Below are 22,700 nucleotides of genomic sequence, written 5' to 3'. Positions count from 1 at the left end.
CTGGCTGCCGGGGGAACGGAGCACCGAGCGTGGGAGTCCCCTGAGCAAGGGCTCTGGGAAGCCCGTGCCTTTCTCTGGACTTGGCCCCACGTGCCTTTTCTCCTCGCTTTGTCATCTTTCACGATAATGAATTACAGCTGTAGGTCCAACCATGTAGGGTCCTCCTAGCAAATCGGCGAACATGGGGGCAGTCTGGGGTGCTGCACGTACCACCATCTGCTGTCCTACCATACTTTAGTCATTTATCTTGCTTAATGAGCTCCCCCCACCCAGGGGTCCCTTGGTCTCTGCAGTCTCCACAGCACCCCCCACCCCAGCCCACACAGGCCCACAGAAGACCCCAGAGAGCATCGGCTGAATGACAACTTGTAACAGCTTTATTTCTGAAGCTGGAATCCCCTGCTGGGCCTGCGATGGGAAGGAGGCCTCTGGCCAGGAGTGTAGGGCCCTGCGGGGCAGGGGTGACCAGGGGCGGGGCCTCAGGCACCTCACACTGGCTCCATCTGCAGCTCCTCCCCGTCCACCGCCTCGGTCTGGTGGAAGGCAGCATGGGAGCCGATGACCACGAGGGTAGCTCCTATGGGAAAACGGGCAGATGGGGGCCTCACGTGCTCACCTGCTCCCCACCACTCCCCCGGCCCCCCACTCCCCAGACCCTGTACTCACCCAGGACCCAGAAGACGGCAGAGCCTGCACCAGCCAGCCAGAAGAAGGGAAAGGAGACGCCCCCTGCCAGAGCGTACTGATGGGCTGGGCTCACCTCTCGGCCTGGGGGACAGATGGCATTGGACACTTATGCCCTCTCCCCAGTAACTCCTGGTGCCCCCCACCCCAGTCTGATGTCACAAGCTCTGGGAGCCTCAGGATCATCTAAACTCCTGTGTCAAGGCCCCCTCCAGCCCTGGCCTCACCCATTTCTCTGATGTTCCCACCGTCTGCAAGAACAGAGCACACATTCCTCACTCCCCCCCACCCCCGCCTCGTGCTCACTGCCCTTCAGCCCCACTCCTGCTAGGGAGCCCCCAGTGACCCCCTTCTCCAGTCTACCACTCTTTTTTTTTTAATGTTTATTTATTTTTTAGAGAGAGGTAGAGTGCAAGTGGCGGAGGGCAGAGAGAGAGGGAGACAGAATCCGAAGTAGGCTCCAGGCTCCGAGCTGTCAGCACGGAGGCTGATGTGAGGCTTGAACCCACAGTGAATTCCTGATCTGAGCCAAAGTCAGACACTTAACTGACTGAGCCACCCAGGTGCCCCCAAAGTTTATTTATTCATTTTGAGAGAGAGGGAGAGAGAATCCCAAGCAGGCTACACACTGTCAGCATGGAGCCCAATGTGGGAATCAAACATACAAACCACAAGATCATGACCTAAGCCAAAATCAAGAGCCCACTGACTGAGCACCCCCGCCCCGGGTGCCCCTGTGGATGTGTTTCTTGTGTCTGTACGATGTTCCCCAAGAACCTGACTTATGGCTGGTGGAGAAACTGAATGATGTCACATAATAATATAGATTTCTGGCTTCTGGGGGCACAGCGGAAGATCAGGTCTCTGTGCCTCCGTGGCAGCGGGGGCTGAAGCCAAGTCAGGGCTGTGCTCCAGGCACTCCCTCCATGCCCCCGGTGTGTGCCTGACATGCCCCTCAGCCAGCTCACCCCGGTCATGGACAGGAAGTTCAAGCCCCTAAGGGACTCTCTCTTAGACCTTCCTGTTTGATCCCAGGTCTCCCATATCTCCACTCTGAACCGTGAGCTTCCCCTGGGGGGCGGGACGGGGAGGAGACTCAGGCCCCTCTTTCTTCCCGGTGGTGCCCAGAGCCAGTCTGGGACCACAGGAGCCACAAACCTCAGCTTCCCTCTCTGAGCAGGCCCCACCCCAGGAAGCAGGAAAAGGACAGGGACACAGATCTAGGCCAGTGAAAGGTCGCCACCTGGTGTCCAATGTGGGTACCTGCAGCTGATGCTTTCTACAGAGGTGAGGGAGGATGGAGGGGAAAAGTAGATTTAAGGGACAGAGTAAAGAGCAGGTTCTGGGGTATCTCCAGGTTTGAGGAGTACCAACAGGGGGCCCTGAGACTGGGTGTGAGCATATGGTGTGTCTGAAATTTTAATGGATCCAGTTTGAGGGATCTAGTGTAGATCTAGGCTTAGGCAGACCGGGATTTGGGGTCTCAGGCTTGTGTTTCAAAACCAGGATAAGAATCAAGGAACCGTCTGGATTTGGGATTTCTTACCAAAAAGCACAAACTTGGACTGCAACGTGCGCAGATAGAGGATGTAACAGGCGCCAAAGAAGACAGCCAGAGCCACCAGCAGCATGGGGGACGTCACCCTAGAGCAGGGTAGGGAGGCATAGGTCAGGCAGCTGGGAATAAGCTAACCAAGGGGACCCTGACCATCTACACCGGTGGACGGCAAGCTACGTCCTTGAGGCAAGACCAGGTCACATCTGGTCACACTGTGTCCCTGCTAGGCTGACGGGGCAGTAGGGGCCTGGCCAGTCAGAGGAGGGATGGACGCGGAGGGCGGGGCCGATCCGGGTGTGGAGGATGCGGGGTGGGCAGTGCTCCCTGATGGGGGCGACGCCCGGCCCGTGGGGTTGAGTGAGGGGCGGGAGAGGCACTCACACGCAGTACAGGATCAGGCCCAGGAACACGAACACATAGTTGCTCTGGTAGTACTCCACGTTGCGTACGAGGCGTTGGCACAGCTCGCCCAGGTTGCGGGGCCGCGAGAAGCGCCTCTGGTCCACGAAGGAGCCCCAAGGCCGGATGGTCGCGCGGCGCCGCTCCAGCCACTCACGTCCTGCGCCCGATGGGATCAATTTCGGCAGCAGGGTCCTGGTGGGCAGGGCCGGGTCAGCGGTAGACCGGGAAGGAGCCCGGGCCCCCAATCCCCTACCCCCGAGCAATAAGGGGACCAAGGCGGGGCTGGACTCCGGGGGGTTCTAGGGGGTAAGGGTCCATGCCTCCTGGATCCCAGGGGAAGAGGGGGCTGAGGACCCAGACTCCAGAGTCCTCGAAGAGGACACCAGGGGCCCAAACGCTGGTGTTTGGGGCCCGGATTCCTGGGACCCGAGGGCGAAGAGGGAGGGGGGCCAGGGCTCCCGGGTTTCGGTCAGGGGGGGTCTAGAGCGGGCTTGCTCACGAGGCGCTCAGTCCTTCCGGCTCGGCATCCTTCTGCTGGTCCTTCTCGGCCGCCATGTCTGTGTCGTGAGGGGTAGCACCGCTGTAACGAGCCCGGGGCCCGGCAGACCCCGGCGGCCCCGCTCCAGCCCTGCCCCACCCAGCGGAGCAGACGTGGCGCGGTTCCGGAGCCGCCGCGGGCAGTGGTTCTGCCGCCGAGCATTGTGGGAGTTGTAGTCCTGATGACGTCCGGGAAGGTCTGACTCGCGAAACACCTTGGAGGTGCAGTCGCGTAAAACGCCTGAGTGCCTCTGGGCATTGTGGACGTTGTAGTTTCAGAAGCGGGGTATCTGGCACCGGGAAGGTGGGTTTTTAGGAGTCGGCGTTGTTACGGAAAGGAGATGGAAGGCCCAAAGCAGTTGTCGTGTACTCACCCCCCTGCGGGCTTCAATGGGGATCGTGGAGAACTGTCGTCCTGACTCTAGAGTGCATACAAAACACCTAGAGGGCTTGACATAAAACACTCACAGGTTCTGACTCCGCAGATTCAGGGCGGGGCCCATTAATCTGCATCTCCTACGAGTTCCTAGGTAACGCTGATGCTATTGGTCCATGGGCCGCATTTTGAATGGCGAGACTAGACAATTCGTGGGAATCTATTTTTTCCTGGCGGCAGAGGCTGGCGAGAGGGCCATGGTTGCCAGAGGGAGTATCCAAGATGGAGAGCAAAGCTCCCCCCACAACCCTTGAGCTCCCAGGGATGAATGGGTTAGAACTAGGGACCTTGGGACACCCCTGCCCCTCCCATAGGAAAAGGAGAATTGGGAAAGGGTTGAGAATTTTTTAAAGAGGGAGTTGGGGCACATGGGTGGCTCAGTTAGCTTGGGCTCTTGACTTCAGCTCAGGTGATGATCTCTTCGTGGGTTCAAGCCTCACCTTGGGGTCTGTGCTGGAAGTGTGGAGCCTGCTTGGGGTTCTCTCTCTCTGCCCCTTCTCCACTCATGTGCTCTCTCTCAAAATAAATAAACTTAATTTTTAGAAATTTTTTTCTAATGTTTTATTTATTTTTGATACAGAGAGAGACAGAGCATGAAAGGGGGAGGGGCAGAGAGAGAAGGAGACACAGAACCGGAAGCAGGCTCCAGGCTCTGAGCTAGCTGTCAGCACAGAGCCTGACGCGGGGCTCGAACCCACGAACGGGAGATCTGATCTGAGCTGAAGTAGGAGGCCCAACCGACTGAGCCACCCAGGCACCCCTTAATTTTTAAAAAATAAATAAAAGAGGGAATTGTTATAACTGAAAGAGCTGGGATTTTGGAGTCAGAGATGAAAATCTAGGATGTGTTGACCTTGAACCTCAGGGACTTCATCAGCAGAGTGGAAATTCTGATAGTACCACACTCACTCAGGGGGTTATGATGATTCAGTTAAGTGGTCTATATACAGTGCTTAAAAGAGTCTTGATACTTTATTCTCTTCAATAAATGGTAGTCAATGTTATTGCCACTACATCATCATGAATGGTTTATTTCTAGAGTTAATCCTTCTCAAAAGATATTTATAAATTTTTGATGTTTATTTATTATTGAGCGACAGAGCATGAGCTGGGGAGGGTCAGAGAGAGGTGGAGACACAGAATCTGAAGCAGGCTCTAGGCTCTGAGCTATCAGCACAGAGCCTGACGCGGGGCTCGAACTCAAAAATCGCGAGATCATGACCTGAGCTGAAGTCAGACGCTTAACCAACTAAGCCCCCCAGCCACCCCAAAAGTAACCTGTATACCCACCATTGGGGTTTGAACTCACAACCCCGAGATCAAGAGTCGCATGTTTTGTCAACTGAGCCAGCCAGGCGCCCCTTGCCTTCCTAAATTTAACAGTCATGTATCAGAAGCTGCCGGTCCCTTGGATATCCCAGGGTGTGGCTGGTGTCTGAGACATGGCCCTTGCTTTTCTCTAGTTCCCACGGCCATGGTTCCCTCTCAGCCTTTGCCCCTGCCCTCGAGTGAGGGTGGGTAAATGGCCAGATTTCTAACGGGGCACAGTGGAACAGCCTCAGGAAATGGGTGTGGAAGTCTGGGGTCCCTTCCGTGGCCTGGAGTTTCAGGGCTAAGGGGAGCTGAGGAAGAATAGCCAGCTAGAATATGCACGTGACTATTGACCCCGCTGTTTGCTAAGACCCACTGTCCCTTTTGGCTTGGGCTTTGAGGCCGGCTGGAGGACATTCCCATGAGGTGGGGACGGCCCCTGCCACAGGGGCTGGTAGAGCAACAGGCCGGGAGGCCCCCCGTGTGGGGCAGGTCCCGAGCTGAACCCGAATGAGCCACACTTGGAAGGTCAGATTGGCCGGTCACTGTTCCTTCCCACTTTGTCAACCCGGGGCCTGCAGCCGAATCTGGCTCAGGCGCCCCACTTGGGGCCGGCTACAAAGGAGGACGGTGAGGGCACAGTTAGCCCAATGCATTGATGGGGGAAGCGGCACCTGAGTTCAAAGCCTTGGGGACAGCAGGGGTAAGCAGGGGCGCCCTGGAGAGGGAGATGAATCTTGGAGAATACAGTCAGAGGCCGCCTCCCATGGCCAACCTTGGGAAATCTGAATTTGATTTTTGTTTTGAGAGCCGTCGGGTTTCTTTAGAGGAAGTGTCGAACAGTATAACAGCAGTTATATCCCTGCTGTGTGACTTCAGGGAAGTCCCTGCCCTCTCTGGGCCTGAGTCTGTGTGGAGGCCCAGACTATGGGAGTACAGGTTTCCCCTACTATCCAAAATAGAGCGTTCTCACAAAACCTTTCATAAGCCAAAATGGTGTAAAGTGAGGCGTATCCCCCCCTTTCCAAAAGTTCATGTTACGCCACTTCACTTTTACAAAAGACCTACATTAGTGCCCGTTTTGGCTAACTGAAAGAAATCTGGAGGCGATTTTCGTTTCTATGGACCATTACGCACTAACGTAGGAAAGTGTAACTGGTGCAGTGGGCATGTTCATGCACTCACGGGGGGTCTCAGCACCCGGGCCACCGGGACGCCTTTGCTGGGAGGCAGGCAGGCCCCGGTCTGGCGCCAGGCCCTCCTCTGACTCACATCTCTGGGCTGCGTAGGGCTTCTGACTCTTGCTTTCGGGTCAGGTCATGACCTCGTGGTCTGTAGGTTCGAGTCCCAGATCGGGCTCTGCACTGACAGCACAGTGCCTGCTTGGGATTCTGTGTCTCCCCCTGTCTCTGCCCTTCCCCCATTCGCTCTTTCTCTCAAAAATAAACATTTTTTAAAAAGCTAAACATAGCTGTGCCATAATCAACAATCCCATTCCTAAGCGGGAAGATGTTGTTACAATGTGTTCAGAACAAGAAAGCAGGCACATTGGACACCATGCTTGTAAGATTTCATTTATACAAAGTCCAAAAACAGGTGTGTTGGGGGTGCTGGCCGGAAAGGGGCAGGAACTTTCTGGGTGGATGGAAATGTTCCATACCTTGACCTGGGTGGTGGTTATGCAATGTAATTTTTAAAATTTTATTTTAGAAAGAGAGAGAGAGGGGGAGAGGGGCTGGGGGGAAGGGCGGTGTAGAGAATCTTAAGCAAACTCCACACTCAGTGCAGACCCTTGGAATCATGACCTGAGCCAAAGTCAAGGGTTGGATGCTCACCTGAATGGGCTACCCAGGTGCCCCCCAGTGTAATTTTTAAAATCTTTGAGCTGTGCCCTTAAGAGTTAAGAGTTTTGCACTTCACAGAAAGTGTCTCTCAGTAAAAAGAGCGAGAGGGTAGCACAGCACTTAGAGGTTGGACCTCTTAGATTCAGATCCCAGATTTGTCACCTGTCAGTTGTGTGACCTTGAGCAAATCACTTCCCTCTCTCTGCCTCACTCCTGGTGAGGACTGAATGAGCTGATGCACACGGGGCACTGGAAGAGGGCAGAGCACAGAGCGGGCACTCAACGAATCACCATCATCACCATCACCGTCGACGTCCTTGTCACCGGCACTGCCCCCTCCTGCCCCATCCTACTCCAACAGGAGAGGCTTCCAAGACTTCCTTCCTCCCCCTTGTTCTGATCCCATAATCCCATGCCTGGCTATTTCAAGCTGCTCTTCACTCTAACCTTGGTCGGGTCTAAAACCCCATGACATGAGGACTCAGAGATTCCGTGGCTCCCAAGCCTGTGCCAGGCAATTCCTGGAGCTCCGTGAACCACCAGGCAACAGGTGGAAGCGCCCGCCCACACCCCGGGGCCAAAAAGCAAGCACACACACACTTCTCTCTCCCCACTGATATATTTGATAATTGTCCAGAACCAGAGATGGCATCAGCCGGGGGTGAGGGGGAGTAAAAAAGAGCCCACGGAGAGGGCTGGGTGGGGGCAGGGAGGATGGGGTGAGGAGAGAGAGAGGAACAGAGACACAGAAAAGAAGGGGGCGGATGTGGGGGGGCCAGGGGCGGGGAGAGAAGCCAGCCAGAGGAGAGAGAGGACGGGAGGCAGGAGATAAGTTGAGGGAGTGAGGGCCAAGGCAGGGCCACAGGGAGAGAGGGCCCCTCCCCCAGAATACAAAATGGAGGGACTGTTGGGGGGCTGTCCTGGGCTGGGGGGGCAGGGAAGAGATGGGCGATGTGGGGGGGGTGAGGTCAGTAGTAGGTTTCCTTCTCCACCCAACCTGGAGACAAAGAAAAAAAGAAACAGAGAGAGACATGGAGACAGACACAGGAGAGAGACAGAGATGGAGGAGGGAGGGCCAGAGGGAGAGAGAAGTGGGGAAGGGGCGGAGGGGCCACACAGAGGGAGGTGGGGGAGACAGAGAGAGAGGTCAGCACAGCGCTCAGCCCACCTCACCTCCACCTGCCCCCCTGCGTCCCTGCCTCCCCCCTCCCCCCGCGGGGCCCCCTCACCCCCGGGGTTCCTGCGCAGGATGAGTTTGCGGATCTCATCATACACGAAGATGAGGAAACTGTAGGGGAAGGCACAGAACCACCAGCTGGGCCTGCAGAGAGGGGAGGACACGGGGGCGTTGGTGAGGGTCATAAGCGGGGACACAGTTGCAGGGTCTGGAGGACAGAAGGACCACCCTGTGGGCCCACAGGCAGTGGGTGCCCTGGTCGGGCCTGCAGGGTGCCCCCCCCCCCCCCGTGAGGATGTCCCGGGGGGAAGGCTCAGTGGCGTCAAAACAGGGACTGCGGGCGCCTGGTGGGCTCAGTTGGTGGAGCGTGTGACTCTTGATCTTGAGGTTGTGAGTTTGAGCCCCACGTTGGGTGCAGAGATTATTTAAATATAATAAAATCTTTAAAAAAAAAAAGAAAACAGAACAGGGACTGTGATGGGGATACAGAGGTGGGGCTTGAGGTCCACAGGGGGGCTTGTGAGGCTGTCCTGCAGGGAAGGCTCCCCGGAGCGTCCTGGAGCAGGGGTGTGGGAGAGGAGGGGCACTCACTTGAGAGGGTACATGCGGAGGGCCACGTCCATGCCAGGGCAGTAGGACAGGAAGGCAGCGAGGGCCGTCTCCTCGAACAACCCGAAGATGAGGATCTTGTTCCTGGAGGGACAGGCAGGGCTGGACCCAGAGAACCCGACCCAGCCCCCGACCCCAAGAGACAGGCCCACCCAAGGGCAGTCGGAGACAGACAGACCCAGAGTCACACAGAGACAGAGACAGAGAGGTGGCAACACACAAAGATCAAGGCGGAGATGGGGGCGCCTGAGGGGCTCAGTCGGTTAAGCGTCCGAATTCAGCTCAGGTCATGATCTCATGGTTCTGTGGGTTTGAGCCCCACATCGGGCTCTGTGCTGACAGCTAGCTCAGAGCCTGGAGCCTGCTCGGAGTCTGTGTCTCCCTCTCTCTCTCTGCCCCTACCCCAGGAGGTCTGTCTCTCTCTCAAAAATAAATAAATGTTAAAAAAAAATTAAAAAAAAAAAAGAAAGATCAAGGCAGAGAGACAGAGAGAGCAACAGACACACAGACAGGCTGGGGAAGGTACAGCCAGTGACACTCCCGTCCCAGCACGCACATAGAGATAGACTGAGAGAGAATCCGAGACAGGTGGACCACCTGAGGGAAAATCCCTCAAAACATGGTGCATGGGGGGTAGACAGACACATGGAGGGGACAGAGAACAGAGTCCCGAGCGCCAGCCCTCACTTCATGCCCTGCTGGAAGACGGAGTTCCTCCGGGTCTTGCAGATGATCAGGTCGGCCCACTGCACCACCACTATGCTCACGAAGAAGGCCGTGTGGCAGGTGAACTCCACCACCTTCCTCTGCTCATACGTCTGCAGCAGAAGTGAAAAGCAGTCAGCGCCCAGCCCCCACCCAGGGCCCACATGCCCCTCGTCCACGTCCACGCCCCCTGCACAGGCCCCGGGGCAAGTGGCAACTCTGTCCTGACCGGGCCTTCCTGTTCTGACTCATGGCCCCTCGGGGTCTGTATGGGGAAGGAGAGAAGTTATGGTGGCCTCAGTTGTCCCCCAGGACCCTGAGACCCTGGGAGGACTCCCCAGACAATGGACACCAGCCGGGCTTTGAAAGGACACACAGGGACGGGGAAGAAGGCAGCAGAGGCATCCCTCCTGGTGGGGCAGAGCATGGCCAGCGGATACCAGAGGCTCAGTGGGCTGAGCCAAGAGTGCCAGGAGGCCCCCAGCACCCCCCCCCCCCCCCCCCCCCCCCCCCCCCCCCCCCCCCCCCCCCCCCCCCCCCCCCCCCCCCCCCGCGCTGGGATCTCGATGCTGCCCCGGGGGCACAGGGGCCGTCCTAGGGAGCAGCCCTGCATGGCTGGACCAGCCGGCCCCGGGCTCCTGTCATGGGCAGGGTGCCGGCGGCGAGGCCCCCACGCTGCAGGGCCCGGCCACTCACCCACTGCTGCCCGTAACTGTCCTCCAGGTCGTTGACGGTGCGGTCATCCCAGTTCAGCCGGATGCCCACCAGGTTGCTGGGCAAGAAGCCATTTTCTGCCAGGATCACAAAGTAGGAAAAGAAGCCACCGAGAGCCTGGATCATTCCTGGGGGTGGGGAGGAGATGAGGGAAGGCTCAGGTGGGGGCCAGCAGCCAGTCCAGAGCACCTAGGAGGCCTGGAGAGACTCCCCACTGGGAGGTCCGTTAGGCTACCTTAGAACTCACTGGCTGGGCTCCCGGATGGCGACCCAAGGGCACCACCTGGTGGTGAGCATCTGGCACTGGCGCCTCAGGGAAGGGACTCACCTGGAGGCTTTCTCCCACCTGACCCAGGCCACCTGATCATCAGGGAACCCCCGGGTTTCAGCCTAATAGGCCCCCTCCACCCCCATGCAGGAGGTATCTCCCCAGGCCTCTGACCACCACCACGAAGCCTCTGCCTTCTGGAACACTCCTAGCAGTGGAGAGCTCAGCTCCTCCAAAGGCTCTGTACACGTCACCTCCAGGAACAGGTTGAGGAGGAGGAGGAGGGAGGGCTTGGGACTCACTCCTGCCCTCGGAGCGCTCATAGGCTGATGTTGTCTTCCGCACCATGGAGGCGGGTGGGACAGTGGGCTCTGCAGTGGCCAGCCTGGGGCCAGCCCTGATCTGCTACTCCGTGTCCCCTGTGCGCCCCAGATGCACCCCCAGGCCTGTCCTCCACCGGTACCGGCCTCACCTTGGTGACCACCACCCATCTGCAAGTCACTCCTTCCAAACCTCCAGCACCGAGTCCTACTTTCCCCCGGACACATACAACACAGGGTTTCAGAGTGCTCGCTCTGGACCAGGCACTGCTCCAGGTGTGGTCCCCAAGTCCTCACCAATCTGCCCGTAGGCCATGCTGATGAGCCTCTCGTTGACCAGCTTGTCCGTGCGTGGGTTCCTGGGCTGTCTCTTCATGATGTCACTCTCTGCAGCCTCATATGCCAAGGAGATGGCAGGGACCTGGGCGGACAGAGTCACGTGAGCTGGCAGTGGGGGACCCTCCCCTCCCAGGGCCCGGAGAGTGGCTGGGGCTCACCATGTCAGTGCCCAGGTCGATGCAGAGGATGGTGATGGTACCCAGAGGCAATGGGATGTTGGCCATGATGAACAGCAGGAAAGGTGTGATCTCAGGAATGTTGCTGGTCAGAGTGTAGGCGATGGACTTCTTCAGGTTGTCGAAAATCAGGCGGCCTGAGGCAGGGGCAGGCTCAGCTCCCAGGCACCCTGGGCCTCTGCCCCTTCCCTGCCTGGTCCCCGAGTCCTTTCCCAATCCACCCTCCTACCTGCCCACCTTCCCGTGTAGACATCGGGCCATGATGCGCTGTTCAAATGTTCTTGAAATGTAGCCTTTTTGGAAAACTGTTTGGCAGTTTGTATTAAAGTTAACCACCTCCCTGGTCTAGTGACCTGGTAATTGTTCTCCTGGGTTTAAATAGGTGTTTATGTCCACCAAAAAGTGCAGGAAGGTTCACCACAGCATTATCACCATAGCTAAAGCCCTAAGCTGACCCCAATGCCCATCAGCATGGGACAGGATAAATGAACTATGGTACATCCACACAACAGAATACTACTCAGCAGGAAGAAGGAACGAGCCACTGACACACCCAACTACGTGGATGAATTTCACAGATGTTATATTGAGTGAAACATGACACGAAAGCATTCATATCACATGACTCCACTTAGGTGAGGTTCAAAACTTATCTATGGTGCTAAAAGTTGGGGTAGTGCTTATTTCTAGAAAGGGAGATAAGGGCTGGAGGGGAGGCAATGAAACCCTAATGGGACTGGAAATGTTCTTTACCTCGATGGGGGTCTGGCAGTTGCACAGGTGTGTGCGCATGTAAAAACTCAAGCTGCCCAGCTTACTGTATGCGTGCCATATCTCAATGCAAACTCAGTAAGTCCAGTGTGTGTAGGCAAAAAGAAACTAAAGATTAACCCAGCCAGCACCCTTCCATCTTCCCCAGTGCACCGAGAAGCATGAATAACAAGAAACGTCATCCATGTGGAACAGAAAAGCAGGCTGCACAGTGGCATGGATGGTTTGATCACCTTTGTTTAAGTAAGACCTGCTATTTCCTATTCTTGCCATGCACCCTCTGCTCTCCACAAACGACTAGTGTCTCATCCTAAAGCCTCAATGGAGGGATGATTTAAACGTGCTTCAACCTGGGGCGCCTGGGTGGCTCAGTCAGTTGAGCATCTGACTTCAGCTCAGGTCATGATCTCACGATTCATGAGCTTGAGCCCCACGTCAGACTCTGCGCTGACAGCTCAGAGCCTGGAGCCTGCTTTGGATTCTGTGTCTCCCTCTCTCTCTGCCCCTCCCCCACTTGTGCTCTGTCTCTCTCAAAAAAATAAACAAAAATAAACAAATAAATAAATATGCTTCAACACAATCCAGCGTGGGTGTTGAGACAAAACAAGATGCGCCCTGAGCTGCCGTGGATGGTGAGCAGCCTCTCAGCTCTGCTCTCGGGTTTACCTGGAATTTCTCCTACTGGAAGTCAAACTTTGTGGGGTTTTTCCACCTCAGAGAGGCCTGCCCTGCCCCTGCCCCCCATCTAGGCAGGACTCTTGTAACCATCTACCATAGCATCTCCACCCAGCTCCTTAGGGCTTGTCACAACTTACAACTACATTTGTTAGGTTACAATTTGTGTGTTTAGTTGTTTAAAGCTGCCTCTCCCAGCTCCTTGAGGGGAGAGACCAATCATGTCTGCTCTGTCTCTCCAGCACCAGGCAAGATGCACAAGGTAGGAAGGAGCCCGGGAAATGTCTGGAAAGTGTGAACGGTGTATCCACAAGTGTGTGCACTGCACACACGCAGATGACTTAGGGAATAAAAGAGGGGTAATAGTGACGTCTCCTGGGACAAAGGAGATAAGGGATACGGGTGTCTGTCGCCCTTAGCCTTCACTGCTTAGACTCCCTATTATCATGCATTATTTTTCACGCTGGGGAACATTTCACATGGGAGAGAGAAACTGCGAGAAAATGCAGCACGGGCACGACAGCGACTATTTCCGGATGCTGAGGTTACGGGTGATTCTAATTTTCTGCTTAATGCTGGCCTACATTTCCTCTAATTATCAGGAATGACTTTGGTGATCAGGATAAAACTAACTGTGAACAAGCCCCATCTGTGGCCACATGAGGAGGCAGCGGCCTTCGGCTCTGCAGCCTGGGCTCGGTGTCCCCCACCCTGGACACCGGGTCCGGTGCCACACACGCTCCCTCACACCTCCCTGCCTGTGCTCCTTCTGTTCCACGGCCAGAGCTCCCTTCCCTGCCACCACGCCACGTGAACATCCCAACTCAGCCCTTGGGACTCTGTAGAGTGATCCCTGTCCACCCTGGGAAGCACCCTTGCCCCCTAACCCCAGGCTCAGTGGGAGTGGGGGCTCCACAGGGCTCCTGAAGGACCCTCTGCTTCCCCGTCCTTGCATTTAAAGGTATTTTTAAAATTCTCTCACGTCTGCATCACCCACCAGCCTGGGCCTGCACTGGGTGATGTGGGGACCCAGGAATGTGTCAGCGCGGCCCCGCCCCCAGAGAGCCCCCACCCCCAGGGGGGAGGAAGTCAGGAAGGGTGGAGCTCAGGCTCCACCGGGGGCTCAGGAGGATTCTGGGGTCTCCCCACCGTCATTCGGCTGCAGCCCTGGCCCGTCCCTCTCGCCCTTCTCGGGCCTCATGCAGGGCAGCCGGTCTCCAGGCCAACTCACCCTCCTCCACACCCGTGACGATGGAGGCAAAGTTGTCGTCCAGCAGAATCATGTCCGCTGCCTGCTTGGACACGTCAGAGCCGGCAATGCCCATGGCCACCCCGATGTCGGCCTTCTTCAGGGCGGGGGAGTCGTTCACGCCGTCGCCGGTCACGGCCACGATTGCTCCCTGGAGGGACAGAGGGTGAGGAGGACGCCGGGGGCCTGGCCCCAGCCCCTCCGCGTCCACGGGGCCCCGGCCCGAGCCCACCTGTCTCTGACAGCCTTCCACGATGATGAGCTTCTGCTGGGGGGACGTGCGGGCGAAGACGATCTCCGTGTGGTTCTGCAGGATCTCGTCAATCTGCTCAGAGGTGAAGTCCTTGAGGTCCGTGCCGTGGATCACACAGGCCTTGGCATCCCTGGGGAGCGCAGACAGCTGCTCAGGACGCGCGGGGATTGGCGGACAGACGGCCAGGCCGACCGAAGCCACGCCACACGGGACAGGCAGAGGACCAGGTTCTCAAGCCGAGGCTCAGGGAGTGTAACTGACTTGCCCAGGGTCACACAGCCCGTGAGCCGTAACGCTGGGACTTGGCCCTGCCCCAGGCTGTCTGTCCTCACACGCGGAGGGGGAGCAGGACCCAGGCGCTGAGTCAACAGGGGAGCCCCAGAAGGAAGGGGGGACAGGCAGTCCCAGTGGGAGGCCGGAAGCCTGAGTGGGGTGGGGGTGCCCGGCGGGCAGGCTCACCGGGGGTTGACCTGGCTGACGGGAATGTTGAGCCGGGCAGCGATGTCCTCCACAGTCTCGTTGCCCTCAGAGATGATGCCTACGCCCTTGGCGATGGCCTTTGCGGTGATGGGGTGATCACCCGTGACCATGATGACCTGCGGGCATGGTTTGGAGATGGTCCAGCCTCCATGCTGGCCCCTGGAGCCCCGGGCCCGCCTCCCCGGCTGCCCCAGGCCACACCTTGATGCCGGCACTGCGGCACTTGCCCACTGCGTCAGGGACGGCTGCCCGGGGTGGGTCGATCATGGACATGAGGCCGACGAAGCAGAGGTTGTCCGTGGTAAAGTTCACATCGTCACAGTCAAAGGCAAAGCCCTTGGGGAACTGCTCCTCCGGCAGGTAGTAGTGGCAGAAACCTGATGGCAGGACGGGTTGGGGGCATGAGGGCTCCAGCCTCGACCCCCGTGCTTCCCGGCAGTCAGGGTCCCCGCAGCCGGTGGGACAGCCTGTCAACATTCATTTCCTGACCATGCCTTCCCCTCTCATTCATTCACTTACTCACTCATGCATTCATTCATTCATGGTGCATTCTGGGAGGTGCTATTCTGAGCCAGGCTCTGGGCGGAAACACACCCCTCCACACCCTCAAGGGCCCCCCGGAGCTGGACCCAGCCCCCCCCCCCCAGCCCCACCCGTGGAGCGCACCCAGCACACGTTCGCCCAGGCCGCCGAGCTCGAGGTAGGCGTTCTGGAAGGCCTCCTTCATCTCCTCGTCCAGCGGCTGCTCCTTGCCCTGCAGCAGGATGGTGGAGCAGCGGTCCAGGATGCGCTCGGGCGCGCCCTTCATCACCAGCAGGTAGCGGTTGTCATTGGGGTCCTCGGTCTCATGGATGGAGAGCTGTGGACAAGGCGGAGGATGGAGGGTGTAGGGCGGGCATGGAGCTGCCCGCTCCCAGCTTGGGGGAGAGGACTGTCCTCCCACCCCCCCCTCCTCCAGCTCAGAGCCCCGGAAGGCAGGACAGACCATAGCTGGGCCTCCCCGGGGATGCCCTGCCCAAATCTCTCTACCCAAGAGATCTCCATCTGGTTCTCAGGGTCTCCCACAGAGATCTCGGTTCCCCCTGCCCATTTCTGCCTCTCTGTCTCACAGACATTTCTGCCCGTGGGTCTCTCGCACGGAAATCTCGGCCATCCTTAGGATGTGTGTCTCTCTCCCTGCCTCACCCAGCTCCCTCTGATCTCACATCTGACCTATCACCAAACGCTCAGCTCACCTCTCAGATACACCCTGATTCCAACCTCTTCTCACCTCCCCCCTGCCCTCCCCTCCAGCCACCCCCATCTCTCACAGGGAATATCACAGCAGCCTCCACACTGAGTCTCCGTGTCTGCCCTCCCCAGGTCTTCATATTTCCTCCCCACGCTCTTTCATTCATTCAAGGCAGCCAGGAGGATCCTTTAAAAAATGTGAGTCAGGGGCGCCTGGGTGGCTCAGTTGGTTAAGCGTCTGACTTTGGCTCAAGTCATGATCTCATGGGTTTGTGAGTTCAAGCCCCGTGTTGGGTTCTGTGCTGACAGCTCGGAGCCTGGAGCCTGCTTCGGATTCTGTGTGTCCTTGTCTCTCTACCCTCCCCTGTTCACACACACTCTTTCTGTCTCTATTTCTCAAAAATAAACATTAACAACTTCTTAAAGAAAAAAAATTAAAAATGTGAGTCAGTGGAAAATGGCGCAGCCACTTTGGCAAACAGTCTGACAGTCCCCTGAAAGGTGAAGTGTAGAGGGGGCCTCGGGGCCAGCCATTCCCAGGTACACATCCCAGAGACAGGCCAGGAGACAGGCCAGGTATGTCCCCGCAGAAACGTGCGTGTGAGTGTTCCCAACAGCATCAGGCACAGTAGCTCAAAGGGGTGAACAATTCAAATGTCCATCGGCAGAGGAACGGATGAACAAAACTGGGAGCAGCCAGACCATGCCACACTATCCTGCCATCTGCAGTGTGGACACCCACTACGACACGGACGAACCCTGAGGAAGCTACACTAAGTGAAGGACACCAGTCACAAAAGGCCACGTGTCGTGTGCTTCCATTCATATGAAATGTCCAGAACAGGTCAGCACATACAGGACAGACAGTAGATTGGTGACTGCTTAGGGATCAGGGAGATGGGGAGCGGGGTGGGCAAAAGGTGAGGAGAGATGGGGCCTCCTTTTGAGGCGGTCAAATGTTCCACAGCCGTGAGCTGACTCCATATATCTGTGAATATACCAGAATACTGAATTATACACTTGACGTAGGTGGCCTGTGGCCTATGAGTTATAGCTCAATGAAACTCTTTAAAAATATGTTTTAATGTTTATTTATTCTTGAGAAAGAGAGACAAGGACTGGGCAGGGGAGGGGCAGAGCGAGAGAGGGACACAGAATCTGAAGCAGGCTCCGAACTGTCAGCACAGAGCCTGACAAGGGGCTCGAACTCACAAGCCATGAGATCATGACCTGAGCCGAAATCGGATGCTTAAACAACCGAGCCACCCAGGTGCCCCTCAATGAAATTCTTTTAGAAAACGGGAGTCAGGTCCCATCCTCTCCTCTGTATAGAGCCCTCCCATGGCTCCTGTCCCTCTCAGAGTCACACCTGAGTCCTCTCCACGGCCCACAAGTCCAATGGGCCCTGGCCAGGCACCCCTTACCTCCACCACACTGCCCTGGCTCACTGCTCCATCATCCTGGCTGTTGTTCAGACACACCCGTACACTCCTGCCTCAGGGCCTTTGCACATGCGAGGCCCACTGCCCAGCACACTCTTCCCCTGGACACCTGCAGCTGGCATAGTTCCTCATGCCTTTGGCATCCTCTGTCTCCTAGCACTAGGGTAGAAGTTTCATGTGAGCAGAGACTCCACTTTTCACTCGCTGCCATAGGTACTCCAGCGCCTTAAACATGTGTGCCTGATGTGCAGTGGCTGCCCCCAAAAATACGTTTGTTGAGTGAATGAGAGATCTCTGGCTGGGACTCACTCTCTGTGGCAGGCAGATCTCCATTCCTCTGCTTCCCACACGGGCAGAGACCTTGCTCACACTCTCGGGGCTGCCTGTTCCTAACCTAACCAGGTAGATAACTACCCTTCCCATTTTACAGATGCCGAAACCAAGGCTCTGGGAGGTTAGGAACTTGCCCAAAGCAAGGGGGCCGTGGGGCGAGGTGAGCACCTGCACGCAATAGGGAGAGACCGAGGCCCAGGCCTGTTCTCCCGGATGGCCCAGGGTACCTGGTATTTGTTGGTGGAATTGAAGGGAATCTCGGCCACTTTCTTGTTCCGCTCACGCATCAGCTTCACGGAGCCAGAGGACAACTCGATGCACTTGAGCAGGGCAGACTCTGAGGCATCCCCGGCCACGTCCCGCTGGGGGACAAGAGGGCTGTCAGAGCGGAGCGGCGGGTGGGCGGGGGGCAGGGGGTTGGGTGTGGGGCCAAGGCCAGGCAGGCGGCTGGACCCACCTTGAGCACAGGGATGTTGTCCTGACCTCCCTTGAAGACGGCCCGGTTGCAGAGTCCGGCAATGTGGGAGAGGGCCACCCAGGTGTGCGAGCTCTTGTCGAAGGAGGTCCCTGAAGGAGGCACGTGTCATGGGTCACAGTGTCTTGGGGCCAGAACCCCCTTGGTCCCTGCCCAGGCCCCACTCTCACCTGACTGGTCCTCAGTGGTGTCAGCCTCATGGATCTGGTTGTCAAACCACATGTGGGCGACCGTCATGCGGTTCTGGGTGAGGGTCCCTGTCTTGTCCGAGCAAATGGTGGATGTGGAGCCCAGCGTCTCTACAGCCTCCAGGTTTTTCACAAGGCAGTTCTTCCGAGCCATGCGCTTGGCGGTCAGCGTCAGACACACCTAGGGGGCAGGGTCCAAGGACAGGCAAGTCACAGGTAGAGGCAGGCGACAGGGTAGGACCACACCACGAACACCAACAACCCACCCTCCGCCCAGCCCAGGAAGGATCTTGGGTTGTAAAAGAGTGCTGCCCCCAGGGGGCACCAGGGGGGCTCAGTCTGTTAAGCGACAATGGAGCCCCGCATCGGGCTCTGTGCTGACAGCTCAAGGCCTGGAGCCTGCTTCCAATTCTGTGTTTTCCTCACTCTCTGCCCTTCCCCTGATCACTCTCTCTGTCTCTGTCTCAAAAATAAACATTAAAAAAATTTTTAACTAAATGAAAGAACGTTGCCCCCAAACAACAAACAGCAATGAGACAAACACACACGAGTGTTGTCTGGCAAGCCCCCCTCCCCCAGGCACAGGAGGACTAAACTGCAGAATAAAGACGGAGTAACATAGAGCAACAAGATCCTGCAGCTGCATGAAGTTCAGAAACAACGTCCAGCACTAAAGAGCCAGAAACAGGGTTTATGCTAAATTATTCCACCGAGGGGCGCCTGGGTGGCTCAGTCAGCTGAGCATCCAACTTCGGCTCAGGCCATGATCTCACAGTTTGTGAGTTTGAGCCCCATGTCGGGCTCTCCGCTGACAGCTCAGAGCCTGGAACCTGCTTCTGATCCTGTGTCTCCCTCTCTCTCTGCCCCTCCCTTGCACTTTCTTTCTCTCTCAAAAATAAACATTCAAAAAAAAGTAGGGGCGCCTGGGTGGCTCAGTCGGTTAAGCGTCAGACTTTAGCTCAGGTCATGATCTCACGGTTTGTGGGTTCGAGCCCCGCATTGGGCCCTGTACTGACAGCTCAGAGCCTGGAGCCTGTTTCCGATTCTGTGTCTCCCTCTCTCTCTACCCCTTTCCCGCTCACACTCTGTTTCTATTTCTCTCTCAAAAATAAATAAACGTTAAAAAAATTTTTAATAAAAAAAGAAGAATCAAGGAGCAGATCATAATTCCTGTTCCCTGAAAACAGCCTTTCCCACATGCTGTGATATGGCCGCACCTGCTGGACAGAGGGAGGGTTGGGGGAGCTGCTCTTTTCTTGATAAACTATTTTCAGGTATTCTTTAGACTTTTAACTTAATTTTGTAAAACTTAAGAAGGGCCAGGACCGCTCGCCCCTTCCTGATGCCTTGCAGTGTGTCTCAAGATTCCCGTCTGTTGGTTTTGTTAAGCCGGGGTCCCGTCCTGTAGGATCTAGGAGGCTGATGACCTGTCCTCATCAGGACAACTGCAATCAGGCCCCCGACCCGCTTCCCCCAGACGCGGGAGTCCGGGCCTTACAGTGACAGTGGCCAGCAGGCCCTCTGGGACATTGGCCACGATGATGCCGATGAGGAAGATGACGGCTTCAAGCCAGGTATATCCGAGGATGAGGGACAGGATGAAGAAGGAGACGCCCAGGAAGACGGCCACGCCGGTGATGAGCTGGATGAAGTGCTCTATCTCAATGGCAATGGGCGTCTTGCCCACTTCCAGCCCCGAAGCCAGGGTGGCAATGCGGCCCATGACAGTGCGGTCACCCGTGGCCACCACCACACCTCGAGCCGTGCCTGTGGGGTCAGAGTCAGGGATGGGGTCTCGGTGAAGTTCAGAGGAACTCCGAATCCCAGATGCACATCCCTCTGTCTGGACCAGCCCTGCCCCAAACTGGGCGCCCCCCCTGCACACCCTGCCCCACCTTCCACGCAGTTGGTGGAAAAGAAGGTGATGTTCCGAGTCTCCAAGGGGTTGTCGTGAGTGCAGTCGGGAGAGCGGGTCTGGGGTTCTGATTCGCCAGTCAGGGAGGAGTTGTCCACCTGAGGGTGGGTGAGAGGAAAAAGGCCTCAGCCCTGGGATGAGGGGGCATTTGTCCAGAGGACACTGGGGCTAAAGCCTACGTCCCCGGAGGTCACAACTAGAAGCCTGGACCCCTGGGCGGGTGAGTGGTGTCTGGGGGGCTAGAAGTGGGGCTCTTGAAGGTAGGAAGCAGGGGCTTGTTGCCAAGGTCTAAGATGGGTCTGAGGGGAGGGGGCCAGGGGCCTGGACGCCTAGGTCCTGGGGGAGGAGGGGTTGTGGGCTTGACCCCTGGGTCTGAGGGAGGAAGGGGCTGGGGGCTGGATCCCTGGGTCTGAGGGAGGAGGGGCTGGGGGCCTGGGCACTTGAGCTGTTCCAGGAAGGACAGGCCAACCTTGCAACCGTGGGCTGAGATGATCCGCAGGTCGGCCGGGACTCGGTCTCCACCCTTGATCTCCACCAGGTCCCCCACCACCACCTCCTCAGCGTTCACCTGCATCTTCTCACCCTCCCGGATCACCAGGGCTTGCTGGGGGCAGAACGGAGAAGAGTCAGCACCCCAGCTCTCTGCCTGGGGCTGTAAGGCACACCTCCCCTCCCCCCGCCCCCGAGCTCTGCTCCCAGCTGCCCCTTCCTGGGCTCCACTCACCTGGGGAACCATGTTCTTGAAGGACTCCATGATCTTGGAGCTCTTGGCCTCCTGGTAGTAGGAGAAGCAGCCAGTGATAATGACCACGGCCGCCAGCACGATGCCCAGGTAGAGCTGTGGGGAGACACGGGGTCAGGCCTCAGAGCCACCCACCTTGAGATTCATGGAATCCAGGAAGGGAACGCTGAGTCAATGCGGCGGGGGGGGGGGGGGGGTCTGTATCTGTGCGTCTGGCCCCAGGCCGTGTGGTCCATGCGTCTGTCGCCTTGTTCATGTTTGAGTCCCTCTCTCTGCACATGGGCGTGTGTGAGTCTATCTCTCCGTTTTGCGTGTCCATCTATCTTTCCACCTACGTTAGAGAATCTGAGGGTCTGCTATTATCCACCCACGGATCTGTCTGTGTTTTGGTCAGTATGTCTGTCTATCTGTCTGCATTCCTGGCTTTAAACTGACGGCAGTGTTTGTGTCTGAGTCTTTGTACGTCGATCTCTGTCTCTCTGTCTCTCAGTCTGCCTAGGTCTGAGATTCTGTGTCTGTCTACCTGTAGGTTTTCTTTTCTTTTTTTTTTTTAAGTTTTATTTACTTACTTACTTATTTATTTATTTTAGTAATCACTACACCCAGCGTGGGGCTCGAACTCAGGACCCCGAGATCAAGAGTGGCGTGCTCCACTCTCTGAGCCAGCCAGGCACCCCGGCTTTTAACTTCTGAGAATCCTATGTGTTCTGTGCTTGATTCTCACATCACTCTGTCTGTCACCAGGCTGTGCCTGCAACTTTGTGTGTGAGTTTCTTCTCTGTCTGTCAGTCTGCGTCTGCGTCTGTGTCTGTGTGGAACTAGGCAGCTGTGTTTGAATCTCTGTCCAGGCGTGACTGTGTTGTGCAAGGATCTCTATGTAGCCGGTGTGTGGCTCTGTGTTCACGGGCGCAGTGTCTGTTGAGGCTGTGTCCCCCTGTGTGTCCCCCTGTGTTGGGTGATGGGTCTGACAGATCAGCAGGGGGTGTGCCTGGTGCTCTACACCAGCGCACTCACCTTTTGGGGTATCTTTCAGGCCAGGACCACCTGGTGGTGCCTGTCCCCCAAGGTCACTGAGATCACAAAGCCTGGGGACAGTGCCTCAGCTCACACATCCTGCTGTGTGACCTTAGACAAGCTACCTCAGTTTCCCTCACACCTTCTCTGGTTCCCTCACCGAGTGATGACGAGAGTCAGATGAGAAAAATAGTTGGAGAGTGGGCTTTGAGAAGTCTGCAGGGGCGGGAGAGGCAGGGCGGGCTGCGTGCCCCTAAATGCACAGGCCCTTGGCAGGGCAGAGGGGAGGGCACTCACGTTGTCACGAGAAGGATCGTCCTCTGTGCCGGCCTGGATGCCGTAGGCCAGGAAGCAGAGGATGGCTCCAATCCACAGCAGGATTGAGAAGCCCCCAAAGAGCTGGCGGCAGAACTTGACCCATTCTGGGGTGGTGGGCGGCGGTGTGAGCGCATTCGGCCCGTCCCGGGCCAGGATCTCTTGGGCTTTGCTGTGGGTCAGACCCTGGGGAACATGGGATTCACAGGAACCCTCCCTGAGCAACCTTGGCACCCTAACCTGCACGAGGACCCCAGGTACCCAGGAGGCCCAGCCCCCAGCCCCTCCTCCTTCAGACCCAGGGGTCCTGGCCCCCCAGCCCCTCCTCCCTCAGACCCAGGGGTCCAGGCCCCCATCCCCTCCTCCCTCAGACCCAGGGGTCCAGGCCCCCAGCCCCCCCTCCCTCAGACCCAGGGGTCCAGGCCCCCAGCCCCTCCTCCCTCAGACCCAGGGATCCTGGCCCCCAGCCCCTCCTCCCTCAGACCCAGGAGTCCAGGCCCCCAGCCCCCCTCCCTCAGACCCAGGGGTCCAGGCCCCC

General features: G+C 57.3%; 2 protein-coding genes across 3 annotated transcripts in view; both read right to left on the bottom strand.

Moving 5' to 3' along the window:
- Positions 1-355: 355 nt before the first annotated feature.
- RABAC1 (Rab acceptor 1) lies at positions 356-3,337 on the bottom strand. Its single transcript, XM_029926670.1, has 5 exons — positions 3,144-3,337; positions 2,624-2,836; positions 2,231-2,328; positions 667-768; positions 356-577 (listed from the first exon to the last, which is right to left on the bottom strand). The coding sequence occupies exons 1-5, from the start codon at positions 3,197-3,199 to the stop codon at positions 489-491; spliced, it is 558 nt and encodes a 185-aa protein (XP_029782530.1). The 5' UTR covers positions 3,200-3,337; the 3' UTR covers positions 356-488.
- Positions 3,338-7,372: 4,035 nt separating this feature from the next.
- Positions 7,373-22,700, bottom strand: part of ATP1A3 (ATPase Na+/K+ transporting subunit alpha 3) — a 19,946-nt gene continuing 4,618 nt past the window's right edge. For both annotated transcript variants that reach the window (XM_029926615.1, XM_029926616.1), the window contains exons 4-23: positions 22,145-22,348; positions 20,816-20,929; positions 20,561-20,695; positions 20,072-20,189; positions 19,675-19,943; positions 18,159-18,357; positions 17,971-18,080; positions 17,741-17,875; positions 15,175-15,367; positions 14,710-14,885; positions 14,488-14,624; positions 14,008-14,158; positions 13,758-13,926; positions 11,063-11,217; positions 10,863-10,986; positions 9,960-10,105; positions 9,246-9,376; positions 8,541-8,642; positions 8,002-8,093; positions 7,373-7,769 (exon numbers count right to left, since the gene is read on the bottom strand). In XM_029926615.1, the coding sequence (XP_029782475.1) occupies positions 7,741-7,769; positions 8,002-8,093; positions 8,541-8,642; positions 9,246-9,376; positions 9,960-10,105; positions 10,863-10,986; positions 11,063-11,217; positions 13,758-13,926; positions 14,008-14,158; positions 14,488-14,624; positions 14,710-14,885; positions 15,175-15,367; positions 17,741-17,875; positions 17,971-18,080; positions 18,159-18,357; positions 19,675-19,943; positions 20,072-20,189; positions 20,561-20,695; positions 20,816-20,929; positions 22,145-22,348 (2,889 nt within the window). In that variant the 3' untranslated portion in view covers positions 7,373-7,740. The remainder of the gene's footprint in view (positions 7,770-8,001; positions 8,094-8,540; positions 8,643-9,245; positions 9,377-9,959; positions 10,106-10,862; positions 10,987-11,062; positions 11,218-13,757; positions 13,927-14,007; positions 14,159-14,487; positions 14,625-14,709; positions 14,886-15,174; positions 15,368-17,740; positions 17,876-17,970; positions 18,081-18,158; positions 18,358-19,674; positions 19,944-20,071; positions 20,190-20,560; positions 20,696-20,815; positions 20,930-22,144; positions 22,349-22,700) is intronic.

This window comes from Suricata suricatta, chromosome 16 (genome assembly GCF_006229205.1).
Source record: "Suricata suricatta isolate VVHF042 chromosome 16, meerkat_22Aug2017_6uvM2_HiC, whole genome shotgun sequence".
Taxonomy (NCBI): Eukaryota; Metazoa; Chordata; class Mammalia; order Carnivora; family Herpestidae; genus Suricata; species Suricata suricatta.
Note: the sequence above shows the minus strand (reverse complement) of the source record. Positions and strands in the feature narration are given on the sequence as shown.